Source organism: Amphibalanus amphitrite, unplaced genomic scaffold (genome assembly GCF_019059575.1).
Source record: "Amphibalanus amphitrite isolate SeventyFive unplaced genomic scaffold, NRLGWU_Aamphi_draft 000042F_arrow, whole genome shotgun sequence".
Classification (NCBI taxonomy): domain Eukaryota; kingdom Metazoa; phylum Arthropoda; class Thecostraca; order Balanomorpha; family Balanidae; genus Amphibalanus; species Amphibalanus amphitrite.
Genome location: NW_024881538.1, coordinates 997,123 through 1,022,750, shown reverse-complemented (window position 1 = coordinate 1,022,750; position 25,628 = coordinate 997,123). Strand labels below are relative to the sequence as shown.

Genomic DNA, 25,628 nt, shown 5'->3' with positions numbered 1-25,628 from the left:
GCTCAACGGTCACCCCGCCCCCGGAGAGGGTGTAATTGTAGACTGTAGTTCTGGCGTGGACTTGACAAATTGACAAATCTTGACAAATTGGGCGTACTTACCAGACCGAAGGGACTTACCGAAAGCTACTAGTCAATCTAGTCAACGATGATTACCATTGTCGTCAAAATCAATATCACGAGCCTTAATCCGACTGAGTCTTATAAAGCCAGCAGTGTTTTGACGTGATAACAATTCAAAAGTGATCATTATTGATTTCCGCAGAAGCTCTCCTATTACCTGAGCTTAACCTGCCGTCCAGTGGGTGACCGCCAGTCCAAAAAGGGAATCGTGAGGGGATGCGGATGGCTTCGTCCTAAGGAATGCTATAGGACCGAGCCATTCCTGACATATTCACCGTATTTACATACGCATTTAACGGGTGTGCACTTAGTTTCTGGAAAAAGATTGATCATCCGTGTCTTTTAAACTATTAAAGCTATCAATACAAACTTTCGTATAGTGAATAATCATTAATTTGGGAATGAGCATGCCCAAATTCAGACCTAACTGACTATTTTTTCATACAGAAAGGAGCTTACAACTAAGTCATGAACGCGGAAAAGAGTGGCGGAATTTTCACCAAAATAACAAAAATTCCAGAGAAACAACTTCTCTTCCCACTGGCGCTTTCTAGGTATTGCTAGAAAGAAAGCTTGTGCCATTAGAGGAACGACACAAGCACGGGGAAGGGCGTGGCACATGCACAGTGTGCAGGTGTGTTGATTCGTGGCGAAAGTGCCCCAGCAGAAGAGGCTCGTTCTGGTAAAAGGCATTCACCATCTTGTAAGCGTTCCCGATACGCTTCCCGTCCTCCCGTTTTCCAAGTTTGTAAGAAAAAATTTCAAATTGTGATATTGTATCCAAAAAGGGTAGAGATACCATGATCCAGCACTCGGCAGCCGATAAAAGCAGCAGAGGAGCAATGAGACATGGATCTGTAAGCTATCACGATAAATGCTGAGTGCACAGACGAATCAAGCAATCACCTGTGGATGCTGGAATTAGATCACCTAAAAGGGAAATTTTATGTAATGAAAATGGGGTAAAACACCACCTCGAGAAGCAGGCGCTCACAAAATGTGGAACCTTAGCCTGTTGACCACTTTCGACGCAATCTCCTGGTCAGTGGACCGCCATATCCCCACGTGCGGTATCCAATCATTATGTTAGCCCTATGTAGCCGATGCCGACGTCGATATCTTTTGACAGCAGTGCTTAAATAAGGAATTTTTGTCACATTGGGAACATCACTGCCCGAGGAAAGTATAGGTGTCATGATCACACCACAATACAGTCACTGTGCGCGCGGAGCGCTGGATCTACGGGACGGCGCACATGTACCGTTTGTGAGCCGCGAAGAGAATCTTCTTGGTATATCTCACGGCGACCGAATCGGGACTTTTGAAGACAATATAGTACTAAGGAAGATGTTAAGTGCATATTAGCGTCTATTTGAAGTCCATAACCCGCTAGCCATCGCCACACCTGGACCCGGAGGTGCCGCGCAATTTTAACAGGGGGCGTCTGTATAGCACGTGGGCTGTAGACCGCCTGGGAGGAGAGAGCGCCTAATTCTTTTGAAAACTCTCGACTATTGCTGCAATTTATATATGTGTCAAATATCATCTTAATCTAAGTTAAAACACTAAAGTTATGGCAGCACAAACTTTTTCCAGAAACTAAGTGCACACCCGTTATATCACCATTTGACCCGAGACCTTTTACAGGCCACCGCGCGACTCTATGGCTGGTGAGGATCACAAACCAGAAGGTAAAAATAAACGTTTGAAAATAAACAGGTACAACGTTTACGTTTGACAGCTTCTTTACGGTTCCCCCGCAACGTGGGTTATGGTCAATGGTGAGTGGATCCAACAGCGTCTGAGTCTGACACTCACTGAGAGTCACACTGTGACCAGAAAACAACTCACGAAGGCCGAGGTCGCTCGGTGCAGAATGCGTGGCGAGTGGCGACAGTACTGCGTCCGTCCGCCCCCGAGCGGTGAAGAGGAGCGAGGCAAAGGTCACTGCCAAGGTTACTCAGGCTTCGGTGTGGAATGAAGCGTCCGACAGCAGTATGACTCAGCACTCTCAGCTATAGTCTCATCAAACATACGGCCTCGGCATTGGTTTCATGTCGACACGAAGCCGAAGGCGTTTTCTGTTCTCGAAATTTTCATCCGTACGACGGTTTAATTTAGTTATATAAACACATCTTCCTACCTGGTCCCTAGTCTTTTGAACTCCATGGATGAGGTAGCCTGGCTTCTCAACCAAGTGCCTAAGGCAAAAGGGTTCAGCCAAGTTCGAACCAAACGTTAATGAATCTGGTCATGGACAGGTGAGGCTCCAGACCAGGCAGACTGGGATCGAAACGTCCGATGACTTGCACTTTTTTCCGGCCATCAGAGACGCTACGTTAGCCGCTGACTCAGGGTGATACCGGGCTACCAAAAGTCGGACAAGAATGGTCATCATCGAAAAGGTGTGACGCGTCATTTCATACAGATGACCTCAAATAGCCGATACTTCCTCGTCTCTTTGACAAGTTTTCAGACGTGTCGCGCCGCACATTTCTTATCACAATGTTTGCCCGGCCTATCATAATGCATACCTACCCGAATCGCCGAAGGGAAACATGTCAATTACCCCAAAGCAATGGCAAAGCAATGGCAAGGTGGGCCTGGTTCCAGAAACGCATAACATTATCATACTAAGGTTGGTGTATTGTCAGAAGACGAGCGTGAACAAAACATCAGACTGCTAGCGACTTACACTGAACGGCCAACCAACGACATGGCCAGAGGTTAGAAAACACAGCTGCAATGTACACATTGTGCCCACAGAGATCCCCAGAATGGATCAATTCACGAGAACATTGAGTACCAGCACATGCAGAGACCCATTCTCACTCCACAGCACACAATGCGAGCACGAATAAAACAATATAGCGGTATAGTAGTGCTGGGAAACAAAAGCACATAATAGACGTCCACGTTTTCTTCGATAGCAAAACAAAGCAAATAAAAATAATAAATATTTTGAAAACCTGTTGATTCGCGACTGCGAAGTTTCCAATGACAGTAAAGGCTTACGGGACGTATCGACATCACGAACTCATCACTCATACCGAATCACTCACCCACAAAGAACGTTGTATGACGGCGATAAGGCTGGACACGCTGGCCCATCCAGTCTTCTCTCTCACTCACACACAGGAGAGGAGAGGGAGAAGGGAGCGCGATGTAACCGAGACCGATTGTCGGCGACATCTATCGGGGGCGCCGCGCTGGCAGGGGTTAGCCGTCTACCGTCTAGTAGATAGCCCACAGAGCACCATCCTCGCCTGGAAACCCGACATGAGGCTTTACGGAGATCTTCCGCAGCTTCATACAGATCGGAGAGGTTAGAGAACCTACAGACCTCCCGCCTGCGCTCAGCACAGATTGAGGCTCTGCCTTGACACTGACCGACTGACCGAGCAGACATTACTAGAGCTTCCGGTGTAGTGGCTGAAGTCACTGGGGTGTCTCATTCAGCCGACAAGGCCGATCACTGGAGATATCAGAGACCTGACTGTACCCGAATTTCTGAAGCTATTCGGATAAACGTGCCATGGACTCTAGTATTACCAGGACCGTACCAATGTTCTCAGTTCTCCCTGGGCTAAACTTATTATGGCTTCCCCGTGTAACCCAATGGAATCTATGGAGCTCCCTGGAACAGACCTTCTCGGAGCCGCTGTCAACTCTCCACACTCCGACCGTGCAGGGACGGTGGCTCGCGGGTCCCGTGTACCAGCCCGCAGTCACTGGTGCTCCAGCCGGTGGACAATGTCGCGCACGGTGCTCAGCAGCGCCTGGTGCTCCTGCGGCCGCTCCAGCAGCAGCGCATGCAGCTTGGCCAGGTAGGTGTCCACCGTTTCTGGTGTCAGCGGCTCGGAGCAGCCCGGCAGCGGTACGGAGGCGAAGCGTTCGGCCAGCAGGGCACGCAGCTGCTCCAGGTGCAACTGCAGCGCCGCATTCTGACCGCGCTGCTGCTCCGTCTCAGACTCGAGGCGCTCCACGGCCTCGCGCATGTTGTCGATGTGTTTCTGCAGTGTGGCGTTCTGCTCCTCGTACTCCGTGTTGGCACGGCGCAGCTGACGCAGCTCGGCCTCACGCTCGCGGTTATGCGCCAGGAATGTCTCGGTGAATATGGGTATTTCCAGCGGCGTGCTGTCGTCCAGCGGCAGCGGGGGCGGGGGAGGCGGCGGCGCCGGCGCTGACGCCGGGGCAGGCGCTGACGGGGCCGGCGCTGGCGCGCGCGTCTCCTTCTCATTCTCCTTGTCGTGCCGGGCGGAGCGGCTGCTAGAGCTGCCGCCGGAGACCGTGCCACCCTTGGCCTTGAGCTGCTGACTGAAGGCGCGGTAGGCGTCCGTCTGCTGGTACTTGATGAGCTCGCGGCTGTAGCGCTCCTTCTGCTGCTGGGCGGCCTCCATGTACTGCTGCTTTTCCTCCTGTGGCGCCGCCTGCCAGGCGTTGGCCAGCAGACGCGTCATATCCGAGAAGGTGGCGCCCGGGTTGGCCGCGCGCACCTGCTCGCGGTGGTCGTTCAGGAACAGCATGTAGCCCGACATGGGCAGCTTGGGCGCGTTCACATCCTTGATCTTGAGAGTGCGTTTCTTGCCGCGCGGCCAGCCCTTCTTGCGGCCCTGTTTGTCCGAAGGCCCCGCCTCCGACATGACGGCCGATCAGTCTCGTCTGCCGGCAATCAGAGAGAGGGGGTTAGTGGAAGGGATTAGACAAACACCGAAACTTTTTTTTTAACCTAATGGCTTACCTTTTTCATCATAATCACACATTAAATAGACAGTTGTATACGCGAAGCGCGAGTGCCCGCTGGACGCTGTACGCACTCTGATGTGCGACACTACCGATTGGCGACGAACCACAACGCCCCCGTCCTGTTGGGCGGCAGGATTTCGAACTTCAAGTTTCATGCATCATCAGTAGATGGCAGTACAATGATACAATCCTCCGAGGTCTAGCACAGCCCCATGTATCCTCGTCGCTCGTCGGTTGGGCACTGGGTACACTTCTTAATTACTCCCAAACTTAACCCGCACCGGGCCGGGGGGGGGGGATGTTTGAACACCCCCTTGTGGTTTTTCGCAGATATCTCAAAAACGGCGGCGCGGAGCACCGCCGTTTTTGGCACACCTGTTCGTGCATCTTTTCCGCACATGCTGTGAAAATTTCAGACCCAGGTCGCCTTAGGTCAGGTCACCAGGTCACGCTAAGTGACCTCACCTCAGAAATAAGAATGCTCGTCATAGCTACACCGACTGAACGATTGCCTTGAATCTTTCAGCGATTGATTAGAGCAATATTATCTATAAAATGTATGTCTCGGAAATTTGAAATCGGTGACCTAAGGTCAGGTCAATTTTGCGGCCTCTCCATTATAAGGCAATGGGAGAAAATTGAAAAGCGTCTGTTTTGCACGAACGCTATTCTAGACACTCTCAAACATCGAGATGTAGGTGAAATTGACACACCGAACCGGAAAATGGCAACTGTGACCCCTCGTTATGTCCACGAGGTCATCTCAGGTCACAAACAGAATCTAAGTTTTTTGCTAATAACTTCTGATAGAGGCGTGCTAGAGCGCTGAAAACGCCTTAGATGTGTTCGGCTCGACGTTGCGGATCGACTGCTATGCAACATGACCTTTTCCGGTCAGGTCATGACCTCTGAGGTCAAATTTTCAAGTTGACCTTACAAGGTCAAATTATACTTCATTCGACGCGTCTCGACGAGAGGAACACGATGCTCGCAAAAGTAATGTCATGGCTTTTTTTTAGTCAAATGTTATTGCCGAAAAAACGCTATTTGTAAAAACGGTTATTTAGGAGTTTTTGCCCTCTGGAGGCTAAACCGTTGACCTGAGGTCAAATCTGAGAACAATACTCAGGTCTATAAAAGGGCTATCGAATGCGCTTTTCCGCGGCGCTGTAGCTCTATCGGTTCCCGAGATAGCCGTCGGCAGTTTCAAAAATGTTGAAAGTCAACAATTTACTTTTGGTGACCCCTGGTGACCTGACCTTTGACCTGACCCAAAAAATGACTGAAGTGTTTTCGTCCTTATTTTGGACGTTCTTTCGATTGCCGCTTACCGCGTGTCGCTACGTGGCCCAGGAGTCGAGTTAGGGGGGGGGGTGTTCAGACTTCAGACACCCCCCGGCCCGGCGCGGAATCTTGGAGCACCGGCCCGGCGCGGGTTAAGATCAGAGCAGCTGGGTCCAATTACAAGATGCAATAAAAGAATCACAACTGGTCACTGCCCCACTGCTGAGATCCACTGCTGAGTGCTGAGAGGCCCTCATCTTGTCTGATTCTGGATTCAGAAATAAGATCCTACTTAACCACTGGCTCAGAGTTTTCGGAGGGGCAAACCATAACAACATAGCGTTCTTTCCATGCACTGTCTATGGGCCTAGTGTTAAAATTTTGCCATTTGGGAGGGGCAATTACCCTCCCCTGGATCCGCCACTGTGCTTAACAACTTGAACTCTTTGCAGGTAGTTTACAAGGAATAAGGGAAAGGCATTCATAACTCGTAACTGTGATAATGGCGGACATTCGTCACTCAATTAAAAAAGGCTTACATCCAACATACAGGCTAATGGCTATAGCCTTGCATTCAACTGCAACATAAGTGTTGGAAAAATTGAGACCCTGAAATTGGTGCATGGTTAGTAATAAAGGCAAATAAAATTGTATGAATGTTACTGCACCTTAATATCAATATGTGAATGCCGTTGTTGAGGTCAATAACAATGGCCAGCGCGGCCAGCATGAGGAAGTTAAATGCAATTCAATTGAGATTGAGTTGACGGACTGCAACAAAAGAACTCGGCTGCTTCAATTAATGATAATTGACTTAGTCATACTCAGCGCAATAGTTATGCTTACCTCTACTTATGAGCAATTAATCCAAAAATAATTGAATCTTGATTGCAAGAAGCCTCGATAACACTGAACTCGATAATGGTCGATAAATATTTCTCTCCTACCTACTCACTCGCATACAAAAAGCACAAATTCTGAAGACGTTTCTGGCGCACCTAAAATGCTGCCAAATGCCTAGAGAGGATATATCTCTAGTCTCAATACCTATCTCTAGTTGTCGCTAGATGACACCGCCGGCCGGCCGGCCGGTAACTTACACTTGCCTGAGTCCTGACCGAAAAGAGTACATCGCTCGGTGTTTGATTGGTCATACTTGATTTTGAGCAGTTTGACGATATGCCTGTCGGGCTATTTATGACCGCCAGCTTAGCATATGTTTGGGTATATTATCAGGCGCAGCCCTGCGCCGCTAAATTCCAACTTCCAACCTTTGCCAATTGCCACATCCAGCTACCGTTTCCATCGGCGTCTGTCCGCCCCTCGCCTCCATTGACCCCTATTCCAGCTCAATATATTGGCTCATCCAAGTCCGATTAACCGGCCAGACTTGGACGAAAACCGCTAATCCATGGGCGGAGGCCTCAGCTGTCGCACAGAAACTGCGCAACCAGACTACGGGGTCACCTTTGATGTGATATACGCCGGCAGGGCCAGGCCGCACGCCTAGACCCACCGAACTCGAGCTTCGAATGACCAATTCAAACCAATTCCAGGTGGGTTTCGACTTATCTGGTCAATTTACCGAAGCGCAGAGCCTGCCAACGTAAAGCAATGTTTGGGACATGATCGAAACATTTATTCTGGTGACAGGAAATACGATTATCACGTAACAATGACAAGAGTCCCATCGTGGTCACCCCTGAACCGAGTGTCCCGCCGCACAGGAAGCACAGTCACGAGCGAGGGTTTAGGGGGGAGGGGGAGGAGACGGCACCAGCCGGGGGACTGGGACGGTCCGTTACCAGTCACCAGCCATACGACAGGGAGGTTGCCGGTGACCAAACTATCCAACAGGAAGGCTCAGTGATCCCTCGATCGATAGATGATCACTAGCTCCCATGATAGTAGATCCAACGGCCCCACGCAGGCTAGTTCGCCGCTCCACACAAAGTTCACTAGTTCATTCGACCGGGGACGATTCATAGATTCCTCGACAAAGAAATTCATCAATCCCAAGTAGGGAGGCTCACTAGTGATCAGGGAGTGAACCCGCGAGCGGCCCACCAAAAAGCAGCGGCTGCGGAGTTGCAGGGTTACCGGGGGACGGGGGACCGTGGGGTGGGCCGGGGTGGTAGAGCCCTCCTCAGACCGCGAGGAGGAGCTGAGGAGACGCGGCGGTCTCACCCGCCGGGCTGGCCGCGCGCGGCGGGACAGTAACGTCCAGCGGTGCACCAGCGACAGACTGACTGATCAGGCCACATCATCACACGCATAGCGGCACGATTCACACCGGCTAAATCGGCGCAGCGGCGGCGGCGGCCAGAAGCGCGCGCGGCAGCGGCGGAGCGGCGCCGTAGGTCGGCCGCCGCGGGACGCTGACGGCGTGGAATGCAGCGGGCGGCACGCTCGGCCCGCGACCGGCACACCTCACATCGACAAAAGGCTTCAAATAGTAACCAGTAAAAACATCGATTGCGTCATTACGGCCCCCACCGCGCTCATCTCACTGACTACGGCCCGGCGCGCCCGCGCTGCGCACCACTCTCTCTCTCGCCCTCTCACTACCTTTCTCTCGCATTCTCTCTCTCGCCCTGTCCGCGTCAGGTGTGGCCTGCGCTGATCTCTGCCAGCGCCTCGGTCCTCCTTTGTACTGAGCGTGCGCCGGCCATCAGCGCTCGCTCTCAATCTCCTTGGCACGGTGCGGGCCGCGCGGCGGGCCGCCGGCGCCAGGAGCGCCCCCTGTGCCGGCCCGGTGCGTCGTCACCGTCACGGGCGCGCCGCGCTGCTCGGTCGGCGACTCATCTCCCCGTGCACCTGCGGCGGAGGACAGAAGGCGGTTACAGGCGGCAGGGGGCGGTCACAGGCGGCAGGGGGCGGTCACAGGCGGCAGGGAGCGGTCACAGACACAGAGGGCGGTCACATACGACAGAGAGCGGTCACAGACGGAAGAGACAGAGAGCGATTATTGATGGTACACACAGAGTGCGGTCACAGACGGCAGACACAGACGGAGGGCGGTCACAGAGATACAGAGCGGTCATTGACGGCAGAGACAGAGCGGAAGACGGATGGAGGAGGAGTGACCACGGCAGGAGTACCGACACGGGGGCCGGGGTTCGTGGTTGAACAAAGAACATTAATATATATGATGACCAATGGGACTTATGGGATTGATCACGCAACAACACAGCGTTAGCTGCACACAGCAGAAGGAACTGCAGCTTCATTGATGATATTGACAGCGGCAGTGCGCTACGGCGGGAAACAAGCCAGCCCGGCGGGAGGATCCAAAAGTCTGACAAATCGCCACCCTAATCGGCAGTCGTGTTCAACGGTTAGCAACTCACTGTTCGTACTGTTGATGTGCATTGTGCATTAGCCATGTGTAGTAACTGTCAAACACAGCAACTGTATTTGAGAAGCAGCATCACGTACATCACATCCCCTCTCCTTACTGCCCACATCGTCTCCGGCCAGTTCCAAGTTTCACCATCATGCATAAAGAGATCATTCTGAGCCAGAATATAGGCTCGGCACGCCACTTAAGGCTAGTTCAACTTCAGAAGCGTCGCAACTTATTACACCTGTACTCAGCCAACGCACATTATGCAACAAGTTTTCTCTTAGCATGAAGCTAATGACGGGTCAGCTTTAGACGCACCACAAACTAATAGATCCCTGCGCTCAGGCAAGAAGGCACACATTATGCCACAAAGAACCTATGTCAAACAATCAGCTAACCGGGGAAAGCATTGCTCTCCTTTCCCCATTCTGGCAGAAGCCGCTGATGACAGCACAATGAGAGTCCGAAGAGTTGCCGTTCAGCCGTCATTTTTGAACAGAAAGGGCTCCAAATCGAAGCTGTTACGCTGGCATCAGCACTCATCATTTGAATACCAGGCACCAGCTGTTGGTCTCTCCTTTGCCTTTGAATTCAAAGTCATATGTGAAACGAAGCGTTTCAAAAATGTGACAGTTCAGACGGAAAGTAGTGGTGTACCAAACAACCTGTGATCTGTTCAGTTATAGACATATTTATGAAATATGATGACCAAGAGTTGTAAACCAAACTTAACATTAAAATATTTAGATTTTAGTTTTAATTTTGGTTTAAAACTCTTGGTCATCAGATTTCATAAACCTGTGATCTGTTCTTCATTTATGGCTCTTTGCAGAAACAGTTTCGTAAGAAGGGAGACGGCAGCTCTACATACTGTGGACAATAGCAAACCAGCGAATGGAGAACATTCACGACGGCAACAAAAGCAAAGCTCACCTAACTAGAATGAACTATGGACTATGGAGTCAGCAATGAATATCCCAATCAAATTGAAACTAGCACAAACACATCTTAGAACAGAGGCCTCTTGCACCAAACTACCTAGTCCTAGCTAGGTAAAATCGAAAAACCGGTTTCAAAATAAGCTAATCTAAAGGCCGGGCTCCACTACGCGTTTTTTTTTACGCGCGTTTTATCCGAGACATCGGTTTTTGCGTGAAATCGGTTTTGCAATTTGTCGGTTTTTGCGTGATATCGTTTTTTGCTTGTCATCCTGAAGCACGTGACATTATTGTTGTCATTAAACCCAGGCTCCACTACGCGGAAAATCACACTTTGTTTATTTTGAGCCTATAAAGAAGGTGTTTTGCAAGTAGGAACATTTAATAAAAAGTAAGCCAAACTTTTATAAAATAGTGTCTTGCACATGTTGTTAGCCTTGCACCTATGATAAACTTGCTTAAATACATAACTTGTTTCATAGCTAGCCACTGGTGGCTGAAGAGGGCAAGGGATTTTTATTCTTAACATTCCGCCTACCTATGGCAATGCACCAGACTGGAATACATCCACACACTAGCTGGACGCCCGTGAGACCCTCATACGCCGAAACTCGTCACAAGCAATTTTGAGCTGAAATTTCTGCATCACTTACCATGAAAGTTGGGCGCCTATTTGTGCCGAAATAATCCACTTTTACATAAAGCGCGTGTGCACTGTGCATATCATTCTACCGACCACTCATCTATCACCACTCCGCCAATTTCTATTTGAATTAAAACCATTTTCCCCTGCATTGACACTGCTTTAAGCGCAAAGTGAAATATGTAGGGTTGCTATGCTACCTTCACTCATCCTCTTTACCTACACTAAAAAACTTCTACAAAAATTTCCTAGCTTCAACACAAGAATTAAAAAAAATATTTAACAACGTCAAAAACAAACACAAAAGTACATTCACATTGTTTGCCGCAGCGCACAAGTCATGTCTCCCGGCCGAGATCACGCAAAAAACGATGAAAAGTTCAAATAATTGAACTTTTTATAGGTACGAGATTTCCGAGTTTGCGTGACATCGTCATGCGTTTTACCGAGATTTCCTTAAAATCGGTACGGAATTTGCAAGTTGTCGTGTTTTGCGTGACATCGTTCCCAGTGTAGCTTGCCCAATGTTGAGCAATGATGCGAACTTTTTTTTCGGGAACGATTTCACGCAAAAACCGATGTCTCGGATAAAACGCACGGAAAAAACGCGTAGTGGAGCCCGGCCTTAACGGTGGTAAATTTGTTTGCAATAGCCCAATACATATGTAGTCCTACATGTGCTTGCTAAATTTTGCACGCACATTGTTGCATTTGAGACTTGGACTGGGTATACGATGCAAAATAATCCAAGCATTGATGCAAGAGGATTTTGGTGCAACAGGCCTCGTACTGGATCTAGCACATTCGCGCCACAAACTGTACCAGAGCCAGCACATTACCACATTCGGTACCCAGCCTAACCAGACAAAACAACTCTACATCAGTCAACAACAGCAGTTTTCAGGTTTACTGGATGCGTACTTTAAATATTCATTTCGCCTTATGCATCGCGTTCTGTTTACATTTTCCTTTAGCGATGCCTTATCTGTGCATCTGGAATATGGACACAGGTTTTACCATGTAGATCTGGTAAACGGAACGAAACGAAAAACAAAATCACACCGCACAGCTACACCGATGAGAACAAACAAGATTGAAGCTGCGCCAGCGTGAGCAATTCTTGACTCAAGCAGGGCATGTTTTGGGGAATCACCACAAAAGCACGGGAAGTTCAAAGAGCGAGGAATTTCTTGTTATTCAGACGAATGCAAAGCACCGAAAGTGCAGAGACCAGCTAGTACAGACGAAAACAGGTTCTACAAACATGTTGGCAATCTGCAAGGCATTTGAATTATTGTCGCACACCAGACCCGTGATTACTTGAAAGTTGAACATTCAAGATTACTGTGCAGTTGACGTGGAGCGTGACAGGCATCAAACACCATCAAATACGTGATAGGCATTGAGTTTGCCTCTTTGTCAGCTGAAAACAGATCAATGACAAAAAGCATAGAATATTTCATTAAAAAAAAAAACTCGAATAAAGTAGTTACATTCTACTCCACAAACATTTGCCAAAGCCGTTAGGCATGCCCGTTTTACAGAAAACGGTGTTTGCTCAATAAGGAATACTCGTTTTTACAATAAAAACTGTTGTTCAGACCCATTAGTTACCGACCTTTTTTACTTGAAGTATAATTGCCTCCTGTCATACGCAGTAATTACATGTGTGATGTACACATCTCTAATGTACAGAAGCTACACGTGGTTCCCGAAACACTCAACTTCACCAAATAACGCTGAACGCAATACAAGAAAGTCTGAAAAGATACGAGCTCTGTGTCAAGGGAACGACTCTAAATTAGACGCCGCCCGCACCGAAACTTGTTTGTTTCACTACAACAGTGAAACACGCTTTATAGCTAGGAGCCGAAACGCGTTTTACTGCAAAAAGAAAATGAATTAAATGAGCATTGCACCAGACACCAGATTTTTTTTTTTAAGCAACTAACAACGATCTAGGCTACGCATTTATAGCTGACATTTATAACTGTATCTTACTTCTGATGGAACCAATAAATCATGTAAAAATACATTGTCAATTCTACCAGCCTCACCCGTGAGAGCTCCATTTCCAGAACAATGAGTCCGCCGGCTCTGACGTTCAAATTCAATAGGCTCCGCTACCTGAACTCCACTGAAGATCACCCAGCATTTGTCACAATAACATGTCGTGCCTCAGCCTTTTCACATTTCTCACACCGTAAGCTGCTTCCCGGCGCAATGTCGCTGCCCACCGGACTGAAAACTCCGTCCGGACCCACCGGTGCCAGCGCTGTAAATTCCGTCAGAGTGAGGACTGAGGGCACTTAACACACAGTACGGCAGGCGCCGCGCCCGGTCCCCCTCCCCCTTACTCTCTCCTCAGCGGAACCTTACCCGGATGTCGCCTACATGGCTGCCGGCGCGGCCGCCGGCGGTGCGCCCGTTTTGAACTTCTCTGTCTCCTGGAATATGAGCTCTTTGAGCTCCTCCTTCGGCAGGTCGTCCAGCTCTGTCTCAAAAGTGAACGGCTCCTCTGCGACCGGCTGGCGGGCGGCGGCAGACAGGGTTAGATCGAGTCGCATCAACACAGGACACAGCAGAATACAGGGTCAGAGCGAGTGGGAGTGATTCCACGACAGGGCGGTGTCAGGCAAGGCCTGTGTCCTTTTTCATAAAGCCTGGAATTGTAGAATTGTAGTTGTAGTTTGTAGGTTTGTACTTTCGATTGTACAAATCTGTTTCATAAAGGAAAAAGTACAATCCGAAAGTACAAACTACAATTCCACAAACCTACAACTCACATTCGGCAATTATCAGCCAAAAAACTAGCAATCTGTTTCATAAAAAGAACGGTTCCTCTGATTTTGGGATTTCCTTGACGGAAAATACAATCGAAATCTACAACGCTCTAACCGTGTGTAGAATTTCGGAGATGAAGCATAGGAATCAGCTTAACGTTGCTAATAATTTAATTCAATAATAACCAATGCTCAGATACACGATATGTATTATTACTGAGCGAGAGAGCGCAGCGAGCGAAGCGAGGTCTTTTCAATATAACGAAAAAACCTCAGTATTGAGCCGCCCGGTCCGGCCCAAACAGTAACACTTTTGACGGGCTAATATCTCAGCAACTGCTGGACCGATTGGCCTTCGGTCTTTTTTGTTGCCAGTTGGAGGTACCCTGGCGCCCTGTACAGTGCACATGCAGGGCTCACTCGCTCGCTCGCTCGCTCGTTTTTCGCCCAAAAGGCACTTAACTGGTTATTTTCATCATTTTCCTGTTTATATATAACTTCATGTGTGCCGCATTTCCGAAAAAATGCCGGCATTGAACGGCTCGACCCGACCCCCCTCGATCCGGCTGACCCACGCCAATGGCGTTTTTGAACGGAAGGAACTAAAGCGCTGAAATTCGTAGCATCGTTCGGGCCTATTCATTGTTTATAATTCGACAAAAAGACGGCATTTTATCAACAATTTATTTTCCTTATTCATACGAACCTTTTATCAGTAGTTAGTCATAATAAGTTCACGAATAATATCTAAAAGTGAAGGATAAATATATACCTAGCTATTATTGATATCAATATCTGAAAACATTATGCCTAGGTTCTATAGGTACCTACCATCGATCGACTCATGTAACATTTCTTTTTAAACATAGCTCATAATCTTACATTAACATAGCAGTTTTTTGCGGATAAAGTTCTCTGGGAAAAAAGAGCAGCCTACGCTCATGTCCTATTTTTTTCCGGCTCAGTTTCTTCAACCAACACTGATGGAATGACCATGCACCTTCCCTTCAAGATGTAGCCCATTTCCTTCCACGCAGTAGGAAAGCTTGTATTTTTATCAGTTTTCATCCCGTCTCCTGGGTGGCTCCAGCCTCCATCTATTTGCTTCTCGCTTCGTCACAATGCTCTTGCATTTTGATTTTGGCGTTTGATTCGCTGGCTTTCTTGTTGCTTCTTGCTTCACAAGGCTGCATTACTTATAAAATATTCAAGGCTCAAAGCAATTTGAGGTCACATAACTCGTCGCCAGGTAATATGACGGTCAACAATATCCATAATAACCACTCTATAACTCGGATAGGCTTAACCTAATACTTTTTCAGCCATTTTTGCATTATTGTCTGAACAATTCATGAAGCAGTCTTTCAAGAAACTAATGACTTGTTGGACTTACCCAGATACCAAATCTCGAAACAAGCACATCTTGAAATGATTGCAATGTTGAAAATTAACACTTTCAGCGTAAAAGTTCTAGCTATGCATGTGCAAAGCGATGGCTGATCCCCAAAAGCAATTCAAGTTATTTATCAATAATTATTTCCTTTAAAAATTGCAAAAAACTGTCAGCACACCATACGCAATTTGCAACACAACATCGAAAACTGTTGCAGAAGTTTTTGTTTACTCCGTTGCCATGGAGACGAAGCCCCGCAAAACTACGCTCCCGGATCGAAAGTACAATTCTATTGACGCCGCATGTCCAGGCTTTATGAAAAGTAGTAGTTTGTAAAATTGTACTTTGAAAACTACAAACGTACAAACTACAATCGGATTGTAGAATCTTTATGAAAAAGGACACAGATCGAGTCACACAAATGCAACACACGGTGTCAGACAAGGTCAAATCGAGTCACACCATTTCACCACACGGTATAATACGGAGTCAAATTGAGTCGCACCAATTCACCACACGGCATCATATGCGGTCAGATCGAGCTACACACATTCGCCAATCGTCATCAGACAGGGTCAGATCGAGTCACGCCAATACAGCACAGGGCGGTATGCAGGATCAGATCAAGTCATATCAACACATCCCACGGCGTCAGAGGGCCGCAGGGCCAAAGGGCCAAAGAGTAGGTACAATATCAAATGTCAGACGCTATAAGTCTGCAGTCACATATTGGCGCTAATTTAGCACACAGCGCAACACTCGGCTTCCCAAATGTCACGGAAGTGAGCCATGTGCCACCGCCCCAGCAACAGGCAATTAACGTCAAAAAGTAAATTAGCTTTGGTTACTTTGCACCAGCCAACACAATGACAGCTTTATTAAATCATGTGACGGCATCAGTTTATCAAATTAGACGCTACAATACGGCTGATCAATAGCCTCTAGTTGACGGTCGGTAGGAACGCTGCCTTTCTTAGAAAGAAAGCCAGCAGCCCCGCAGCCAGTCGCTATTAGCTCCGCGCGTTAGCTCTGTTAGCTCCACCGGCCCCACCCTGGTGTGTTAGCTCCACTGTGTTATGAGGTTATCGGTGGCGTCAACAAATAACTAAATGAAAATACTTTTATTGACGTTTCGGTTCCAAGCATCCTTCGTCAGAATTTCAAGTTAAAATGTAAACATGCGTATCAAAATGTACACATTTCAAACACACTGCGACTGAAAATATAGCAAAGATAAATTCAAACTGCCTCAACACTGTCTACATTTAAAGTCTTCGTGGAACGTGACACTTAAAGTTTTGTTCATCCTACTTGTAGTGCTATTTTTGCAGTATATTAAGATGATTTTTATAGTAGGGTGAACAAAACTTTGAGTGTCACGTTCCACGAAGACTTTAAATGTAGACAGTGTTGACGCAGCTTGAATTTATCTCTGCTATGTTTTCAGTCGCAGTGTGTTTGGAATATGTGCATTTCGATACGCATGTTTACATTTTAACTTGTAATTCTGACGAAGGTTACTTGGAACCGAAACGTCAATAAAAGTATTTTCATCTAGTTATTTAATGGCTCCACCGATAACCTCATAACACAGAGATGTCCTCACATAGTAAGCTCCCCTGTCCGGGCGTCCCACCTCGTCGGCCGGGTCGTAGTACTGCTCCAGGTAGGGGTGACTCAGGGCGTCCTCCACAGTGATCCGCTTGTGCGGGTTGAACGTCAGCATGCGGTCCAGCAGGTCCAGCGCCCGCGCGTCCGCCTCCGGGTACAGAGTCGTCCACGGGATCTTGGGCTTGTACGGCAGCGACTGCAGGTAGTTGCGGGCCTGCCGAGAGCGATCGGAGAGGCGTCAGAGGGCTGACCGGGGTGCCAGTTTGATATTGCTTTCATTTATAAAGGCTTGGTTTGGAAACATCAAATATCTTTATTGGAACGGAACGAGACAACGAAGCATACTTTCTAGTTGAAACACCGCATGACGTACTGCGCAGCATATGTAAAATCTCGACCCAGAAAATTCGCGAAAGGTCACGCACATCACGCATAACAGACGCCTCTTCTGACACATCACACATCAATATCCTCGATTGATACCCCCCCCCCCTGCGATGCCCGCACGCGGTGCACCGAGTAACTCGCCGAGCGCCGCCGACACCTCTAGCGTCGGATCAATGGCGGCACCGAGCCGACACGACACGCGGCGGCTCATCACCAGTCAGCCGCGGCTCAGTCGAGACGACGTGTTTCAATATCGCGCACGACCACGGCAGATGGATTCCGGAAATAACGACCTGCCGCCGGCGACCGCGGAAGTACACTCTGGGGAGGGGCACGCACTAGCGGCGAGAGAGGGTTACGGCAGGCGGCGGACGCGTGCCTAACAAAGACAGACGACTAGGTGAACAACCATCACACCCAAGTTTCCTGCTCACTGGCACGGTCCGTGACCCCGACTTAAAGGCACGGTGGCAGCGCGTCTCCCCTCCATCACTCAGTCAATAACCGGCCGGCGCGGACGCCGCTGACGGCGCACGCGACAAGACCATTAGTTGTCGCCGGCACCCCGCTGGGACCGGAACCGGCCCGAGTCGGCCAGAAGTCAGAAGATGGTTTCTAAAGCCGTGCAGTCGCGACGTGAGCAGAACATCTGACGAAACGCCGCCGGACCATATAACCAATACCGACAGACTTGACCCGACAATGGTACAAGCTGTCACTCAGCATCCATTTCTCAGAACAATTCCCCACCTGACATCGTTTATACTCATGTGGGACTTCATCTTCTTGGAAATTTCAGATGCACTTTTGCGGCGCCATTTCCACATAAGGCTGCCATTTCGTAGACACTCTGTGACCTTTTCAGTGGCGGCCGGTGTACCAATGGTCCGATATAATTTACCTGGCGAACTCTCTGTGGGACTGACTCGCGCCGCCGGCCGCTCCCAGTGCCACACGCGGCACGGCGAGGGACGGCCGGCGTCGTGACGCGACCGACCGAGCCGTGAAACACGTGACGAGCCGACAAACCAATCAGACAGTGACGTCATTGGCGCGGTGGGCCGATCGACTGACGTCATCGGAGTCACAGCAACACGTCAGACGGGGAGGGGAGAGAGAGACAGACACGTCAGACGGGGAGGGGAGGGAGGGAGGGAGGGAGGGAGGGAGGGAGGGAGGGAGGGGGGGGAGAGAGAGAGAGAGAGAGAGAGAGAGAGAGAGAGAGAGAGAGGGAGAGAGAGAGAGAGAGAGAGAGAGAGAGAGAGAGAGAGAGAGAGAGAGAGAGAGAGAGAGAGAGAGAGAGAGAGAGAGAGAGAGAGAGAGAGAGAGAGAGAGAGAGAGAGAGAGAGAGAGAGAGAGAGAGAGAGAGAGAGAGAGAGAGAGAGAGAGAGAGAGAGAGAGAGAGAGAGAGAGAGAGAGAGAGAGAGAGAGAGAGAGAGAGAGAGAGAGAGAGAGAGAGAGAGAGAGAGAGAGAGAGAGAGAGAGAGAGAGAGAGAGAGAGAGAGAGAGAGAGAGAGAGAGAGAGAGAGAGAGAGAGAGAGAGAGAGAGAGAGAGAGAGAGAGAGAGAGAGACGGGCACGTCAGACAGGCGACAGGGCGGAACAGACGAAAGGGCAAACGAGTGACGATGCAGGGGAGGGGGCGACAGCGGAAAGTGACAGGTTTGGGGAAGGGAAAGAGAGGGAGACAGACAGATAAGTAGACAGGTAAGGAGACGGGTGAAGAGAACATCCAGATTGCATTATTCACATGGAGTGGCAGGGTAAGGCGTGTTGTTGGACAAAGCTGTCGCGCGTTCACTTTTGAGTGCGAAACTTCGTAAGCGTTCCGGTTGTTTTGCGAAGTTATTGCAACTACGTTTCGACAACGCTGAGGCGTGCAACTACCTGCGACTTTTCCTGCGACTTTTCCTACTCTCCCCACATATCGAAGACTGAGGTGGTCGCTTCTGTGTCCAAGGTAAGCACCTTCGACAACCCGACACCGGCACTTGTGTGGACGTTGGACAACCAGTGGTCGACGTCTAGCTCGCGCCACTCTCAGCAAGGAATCCTAGCGCGACATTATATGAAACCCGTCAGCCCTCGACCCTCCCTATCTTGAAAACACGTCTTGAAATGCACAATGCACATGTATGACCAGCTCCGAGCAAATAACACTTGCCCCGGCTCGAAGCAGCGGGGTCCCGAGTGGCCTGCCGCCACCCTGACCTATGTCCGGCAATAACCCAGTACAACTTACACGATTATTTGGGAAAAGTCAGTCAGCAGATCTATCCATCGGACTGACCTTTTCGTTGATGATGCACTGAAGGTCGTCCTGGGACGGGCTGCCCAGCACGGATAGGATGTGATTCAGCTGGTCCAGGTAGTGGCGACCCGGGAAGATGGGCCGGTTGCTCAGCATCTCACAGAGGATGCAGCCCACCGACCAGATGTCGATCGACTTGGTGTAGCCCTGCGGGGGACAGAGGGACGGTTGGTGACGGTCATTGCTGGGTGGACGATCGGTCAGCGACGGTGGTGCACAGTTGATGACGAGCATTGGTGAGGGTGACACACACCAGGGCCCAAAGGTCACCGAGGCCTGTCAGGCTATCAGGGATGACAGCAAGCATACTGCAAGTGCACAGCGCGCAGTCAGGGACGACCATACTGTTATTCGGCCGGACAATGACATTAGGACGAGGCGATCACACACAGTCGCGCAGCCGGGTGGTACAGGGACGACAGTCGATTAGATGGAACACACAGACAGCCACATGTGGCAACCACAGACGCCGAGAGGTTCAGAGCTATTAACCGAGCACAGTGTGTGGTACATTGGTGCATTAATGTGACTGTCACCACAGCCACACACAGACAGACGGGACACACACACAAGCAGACAGATACACAGAACATTGAACAAACTGACAGCTAAAAAGCCCGAGACTGACAAGGGGCCGGGTAACGAGCCTACATCTCGACAGATACCCCGTTCAAATATTAACACGAACCGTCCCAGCACACTCGGCAGTAATTGAGTGCCGCTGGCGAGGTAAGAGTGGTCGATTTGTTATCAGATGGGCGGTTGGTTGCGTATTGTGTAATGTGCATAAGAGATTAGGTAGAAGCGTTACATCGTTAGGACCGAGTGCGAGCCAAAACTCTGACGCCATTCCAAGTGACGGAGGAGCGGCAAGGTCGCGTGCTCTACCGCAATCGAACCCGGAAGTCTGCTTTGGAGAGCAATGACTTGTAAACTTTAAGCCAACTGTCACCACTTTTTGTAAAGGTAGCCGCAAGGAAGCCGCACAGACACTATACAAACGCAAAAACCACAGGCCCACAATCACATGCATATAGAGGTGGTTACTCCAGCAATCACAAATACGGTGTCGGGCAGTGCTGAGCTGCGCCGACTGGTAAGCTCTTACAGGACGGTCCAGATTCGGCCGGTGTGAGCGAGTCTGAGCCTCAGCCGACAGGGTTACCGGGTAGAGGAGAGGGGGTGGGACCGGAAGGTAGAGTGAACACAGTACCCACTACCCATCCCCCGCCACTCTACCAAGAGGTAGAGTGGCGGGGGATGGGGCTGGAGGGAGAGTGGTGTGATCGGTGCGTGAGCGATCAGAACGGGATCTGGAGAGAAGGTAGAGGGAAAACAGGGGGTAGAGTGGCGGGGACAGAAGGCAGAGTGGCGGGGCGTGGAGTCGGCTGCTCTGTCCGCAGGGGAACGGGCCATTGTCCGCGCCACCATCGCCCGTGGATAACGAATGACAAACTCTGGTCTCAAAGGAGCCGAAAGGAGGATAATGGAGCCCTTAACAAGTCTTCAAACTTGGCTCGTGGAAACTCCCATCGACAGACCTCAAGTCTGAATGTCACGAAGACAGAAAGGTTATTCAACAGCACACCGATCAAATAAGACAGCCATCCGCTAGGATGGCTTTCTTAACAATCGCAAGCACTATGACAAACGGAAACCCACTCTATAACGATCAAAGCAATAAATAATACCTAGACCATGGATGAGATAATAATGGATTGGTGTCTTCGCAGTTTTTGGCGACATTGAGCTCAGGCCTGCCATCTAGCGGGAGAATTATCGTAAGTTAGGAGCAAGCGGAGTGAACGCCGCTGATTAGCATTGTGACACACGGGAGTGTGGTGTAGTAGCAGGCTTGATTTGCAATTTTTCAAAATGTTATGTCTTAATATGTCAGCAAAAGCGAAGAAATTAATAAATTTATGTGCAGGGTGAGTAATAATATAAGCGGTTCCCTGTTATTTCCTCTTTAAATCGTGAAACAGGGAGTTATTGGAGACTTCGCCAGCACGTGTCGTTTTCGCTATTTTTCACATGAGTCTTTACTTGGCCCAAATAAAGCAAATTGTTCGATCAAAGAACAAAACTAACTTAAGTTCTAATCTATAAGTCTAATGAAAAAGTTAAACGGAATTGCTAACGTCATTGCCGCTCAATATGTCATTCAAGACGCTCTATGAAAAGGACCCAACCAGTGCTGCGTAGTCGATGAAATTTCAGTGACTGGCTCCAACTCCGATTCCGGTATCCAAATATCGACTCCGACTCCTCCGGGCAGAACTGTCGATTCACACAGACTCCGACTCTGACTCCGACTCTGCAGCCCTGGTAAGTCTGTGGATTCGATGACTTTTCGGTGACGTTCGTTCGACTCATACTCCGACTACAGCTTTTAAAAATCAACCGACTCCGAGTCGGAACAGAACCGCTGGCTCTGACTACAACTCCGCAGCCCTGGCCCAAGATAGCCGCCTAAAACAACTTTGATGTGTGATCTTCGTACATTGTTAATGTTATTTTAAACAAGGAGTGGAAAAGGGAGACGAAGCCTTCGCCCTTCACAAACAAGGATCTTCCTTTGCGGATCAATCAACTGCTGGAACAGAAAGGCATAAACACCACGCATCTCATTTCATCGTTTTCCTAACGACTCTGCACCAATGAAGTACTGATCAATGCAGTGCGAGCATCGATGTGACATTTGTGTGTTTGAGTGTTATCCGCCCAGCCGTTCTCGAGATATGGAAGCGGTACCCCGCACGTGCGCACGTGCAGTAGCACCCCCATGGCGACACATGGAAATGCATTGGCCACTGGGTGCCTAACTATTGACGATGTTTTACTGTAATGGGCCCAGTCATTGCGGAGTTACTCTATGTGGAACAATTTCGACACCCTTAAGTTGGCACGTGCCACGCGCCGTAACATTAACTAAGATGAAGAAAATCGGGCGAAATTCGGAGAAAAAGGAATAAGCCTACCAAATGTACATGACATATTGTCAAACTGCTGTACCATTGTGAGTAAATGACCATATAAAAGGTCGCACAAGCCGATGGGACTGGGCGTTTCAATACACACCGTCTTACGCATTTTATTTTTCGTTATAACCTAAAGGGTGCTTGACGTTTTTGGCTTTCAAGCATTTAAGACATTTTTGTCGTCTCAGGTCCAGTAAGATTGCCTCCAACTCGCGGAAATATGCACTTCAAGCCACCTAACACACCACACCCACGTGTGTCATAATGCTGAGAGATGGCGTTCACTCGGGTTGCTCCTAACTTACGATAATTCTCTCGCTAGATGGCAGGCCTGATCCCAATGTCGCGGATCCCAATGTTAATTTCCACGAGACACCAATCCAGTGTTATATCATCCATGCCTAGACCGGACATTGCCACTCGATTGAAGGATATGCTGATGCATCACATACGCTCGGCGAATTGAGTACCTAACTACGGCTTCAAATTTCCTTCATTGATTTCTCGGCAGCACAAATTGAATATCAGTCCCGGAGTTGGGGATTCGTCGAATGCCATCGCTCCTGCGGCCGTTCATATTAGGCGATCTATCAAACACAATCCGATGGTCAGGTTCACTGAGCATCCGACGCGGCGCTGCGCCCACACACAACTGTGCTGAAACAAATGATTTCTGCAAGAATATATGCACGCTTTAGACCCGGTGAGAAAAGCGTACCCGCTGGGATCACTATTCACTACCAACACGCGAGTCTGCGTCTCCCGTCTCGTGTCGTGCGGGACAGTCTACTCGCAGGCGTCAACAGCTGGTGACATCTAGTGGCAGAGATGGAAGCTGAGACGCCCCTGCTCTCGAGACCAAAGCTTAACTCGGTTTCTCTGCAGTAACAACCCACAGGATGGACAAAAAAAAAAAAGAACTAGCATTCAGGGATGTTTGGTTTCACACGACACACCGCTAAAAAATATTCATCTATGCAAAACACTTCTATGGACACATATAAACAATGACCTTCATTGGCGACCAGAAAGAAAAGAGCTCATTGGCAGTCGAGAATGTCGCATCCATTGCCGTGCTTTGTGTACGATATAAACAAGAATGCGCTGGGAGCTGTATCAGTCCACAACAATCATCGTACTTTTCCGTGATTAATTCCACCCTAGTAATTGCACCATCCACTCCCGGGTATTGGCCGTAGCCCCCCCCCCGTCCCTCCTGTACCATCATGGCGCGTCTGTCTGTTGGCCGTATCCCCGGAGACCGGCAGCTGAGTGCGCCCCCCTCTCCCCGCGACAGAACAGCACTCAGGAGACGGCCGTAACAATGGGACTGACTGCGGCGGAGCGCTACTCAGGCCCGCGCCCAGTAGTGAAGGGTATCTACTATCTGTATCATTCGTAGACTCCAGTCGCGGTGAGTCCGGTCACACAGTACAGTCAGCTCATGCCAGAGGTGCAGCATACCATACGTCATCCCGGCCAGTAGCCATAAACAGTGAGTCATCGAGCCGGTGAGAGCAGTTGCCAATGACGAAACGCCGTGTTTTTAATACCACACGGCCGTGCGTGCAAACTGTGAGTGACATTGGCGGACGACCGTGGTGGGGTGGACGATGGGATGTCAGAAACAGAGACTGGCAGGGTGAATAAACTTTGCAAACTGTGACCAAATAGATTGTCTCAGACTGAGTCTGTATGTACCTCAGCGGACTGTATCCAACTGCAAACCGTCCAATCGAACAGACAGTCTGAAATTATCGCCCGACGGACGGACAAACTGCCTGAGGCTGTGGGCGGTCTCCCGTCCGAGGCGATCAGTCTCTGGGCGGCCAGAATGAGCCGTCAGCACGGCGTTAGAAGACGGCGCGGCGCGGCGGCTCCATTATTGAGTAGCGCCGGGACGGTAATGCCACTGGAGCGCCTCAGACTTATTGGGCCGGCTCCCAGCGGCAGCCCAGAGAGCGACTGAGGGGCTGAGCGCCGCCCGAGCTCCCCCGGCGCGACTCAGGGGCTGAGCACTGCCCGAGCTCCCCCCGGCGTAATACTGTCAGGTGCCGTGCTTAGATAACTACAGCAGTTGTTAACAACTTAGCTCACACCGGCGCTGCTTGCAAATGAGCACTCGTGCAGTCGTGCTAATTAATGAACTTAGGACGGGACGGGATAATGAAAGAACGGACGAAGCACTTCGCATTTACTATTACCTACCGGCGGCAAGTCTTGCTCAGCGTTTCTTGATCATTCCAGAGGTACTTATCAAACACTTTATGGAGTTTAGGAGCACCTGGCACCTCCTATACGGAGTTGTGCTATACGGAGTGCTGAGCGCAGCACTGCCATATTGAGCGCTAGCCTTTCGTATTCCTGGGCGGGTTCTATGTGCATGGTTTGACATTCAATGATAGCGTAAGTAAAGTAGTGCAACGTAATCCAATAATGGATCGCTCATTATAATGCTGGGCAATTCCACGACAAATCACCTATTTTTTCCAATTGTTCACCATGACCTCTCCGATTTTGCTCAAATTTGGCATGTAAGTTGACCTATGGGCACTACTTCGTCCCAGTAAATTTTTAGTCTCTAGGTCACAGGGGTCATGAGATATGGGTCATGCAAATTTTTAGGTTTTCCGGAACATTGAAATATAAAGTATTTTTTATCTCTGCAACGGTTCACCGGATCAAAAAAGTTATATATGAAATAAGAAGCGCAAAGGCTGGTGCGTCTAGCAAACATATGAACGAAACCCCAGGGTCATTTATTGACCCTTTGACCTCGTGACCTTTTCTTGACCCCGTGACCTTTCAAATTTGTCCTATTTTAAAAATTCTGATTTTTTCTATGAGAGATGTCTTATCCATGCTCTTAATAGTGGTATGTGATTTGGTTGGTATATCGGACCCTTGACCTCAAACTGAGGTCAACAATGTGGTCATGACCTGACATGAAAATGACATCTGCCGAGAACGTCGAGAATCATAGGCAATATGGGTGTCATATGAAAGCTTACTTCACGGAGAATACATTGGTGGTGTTTTTGAGTAGGTATGGGCCGGGTCAAGGTCACATTAGGTCAGTGACCT

At 49.3% G+C, this 25,628-nt stretch overlaps 2 protein-coding genes across 2 annotated transcripts in view; both read right to left on the bottom strand.

Annotated features, from left to right (window-relative positions):
• Positions 1-2,747: 2,747 nt before the first annotated feature.
• LOC122376532 (high mobility group protein 20A-like) lies at positions 2,748-7,156 on the bottom strand. The gene is made up of 2 exons (XM_043356431.1): positions 6,999-7,156; positions 2,748-4,784 (listed from the first exon to the last, which is right to left on the bottom strand). The coding sequence occupies exon 2, from the start codon at positions 4,763-4,765 to the stop codon at positions 3,851-3,853; it is 915 nt and encodes a 304-aa protein (XP_043212366.1). The 5' UTR covers positions 4,766-4,784; positions 6,999-7,156; the 3' UTR covers positions 2,748-3,850.
• A 613-nt stretch (positions 7,157-7,769) lies between these two features.
• The window catches only part of LOC122376524 (mitogen-activated protein kinase 1-like), a 36,429-nt gene continuing 18,570 nt past the window's right edge, over positions 7,770-25,628 (bottom strand). The window contains exons 6-9 of the mRNA XM_043356421.1: positions 19,543-19,710; positions 16,892-17,080; positions 13,459-13,607; positions 7,770-8,969 (exon numbers count right to left, since the gene is read on the bottom strand). Of these exons, the coding sequence (XP_043212356.1) occupies positions 13,470-13,607; positions 16,892-17,080; positions 19,543-19,710 (495 nt within the window). The 3' untranslated portion in view covers positions 7,770-8,969; positions 13,459-13,469. The remainder of the gene's footprint in view (positions 8,970-13,458; positions 13,608-16,891; positions 17,081-19,542; positions 19,711-25,628) is intronic.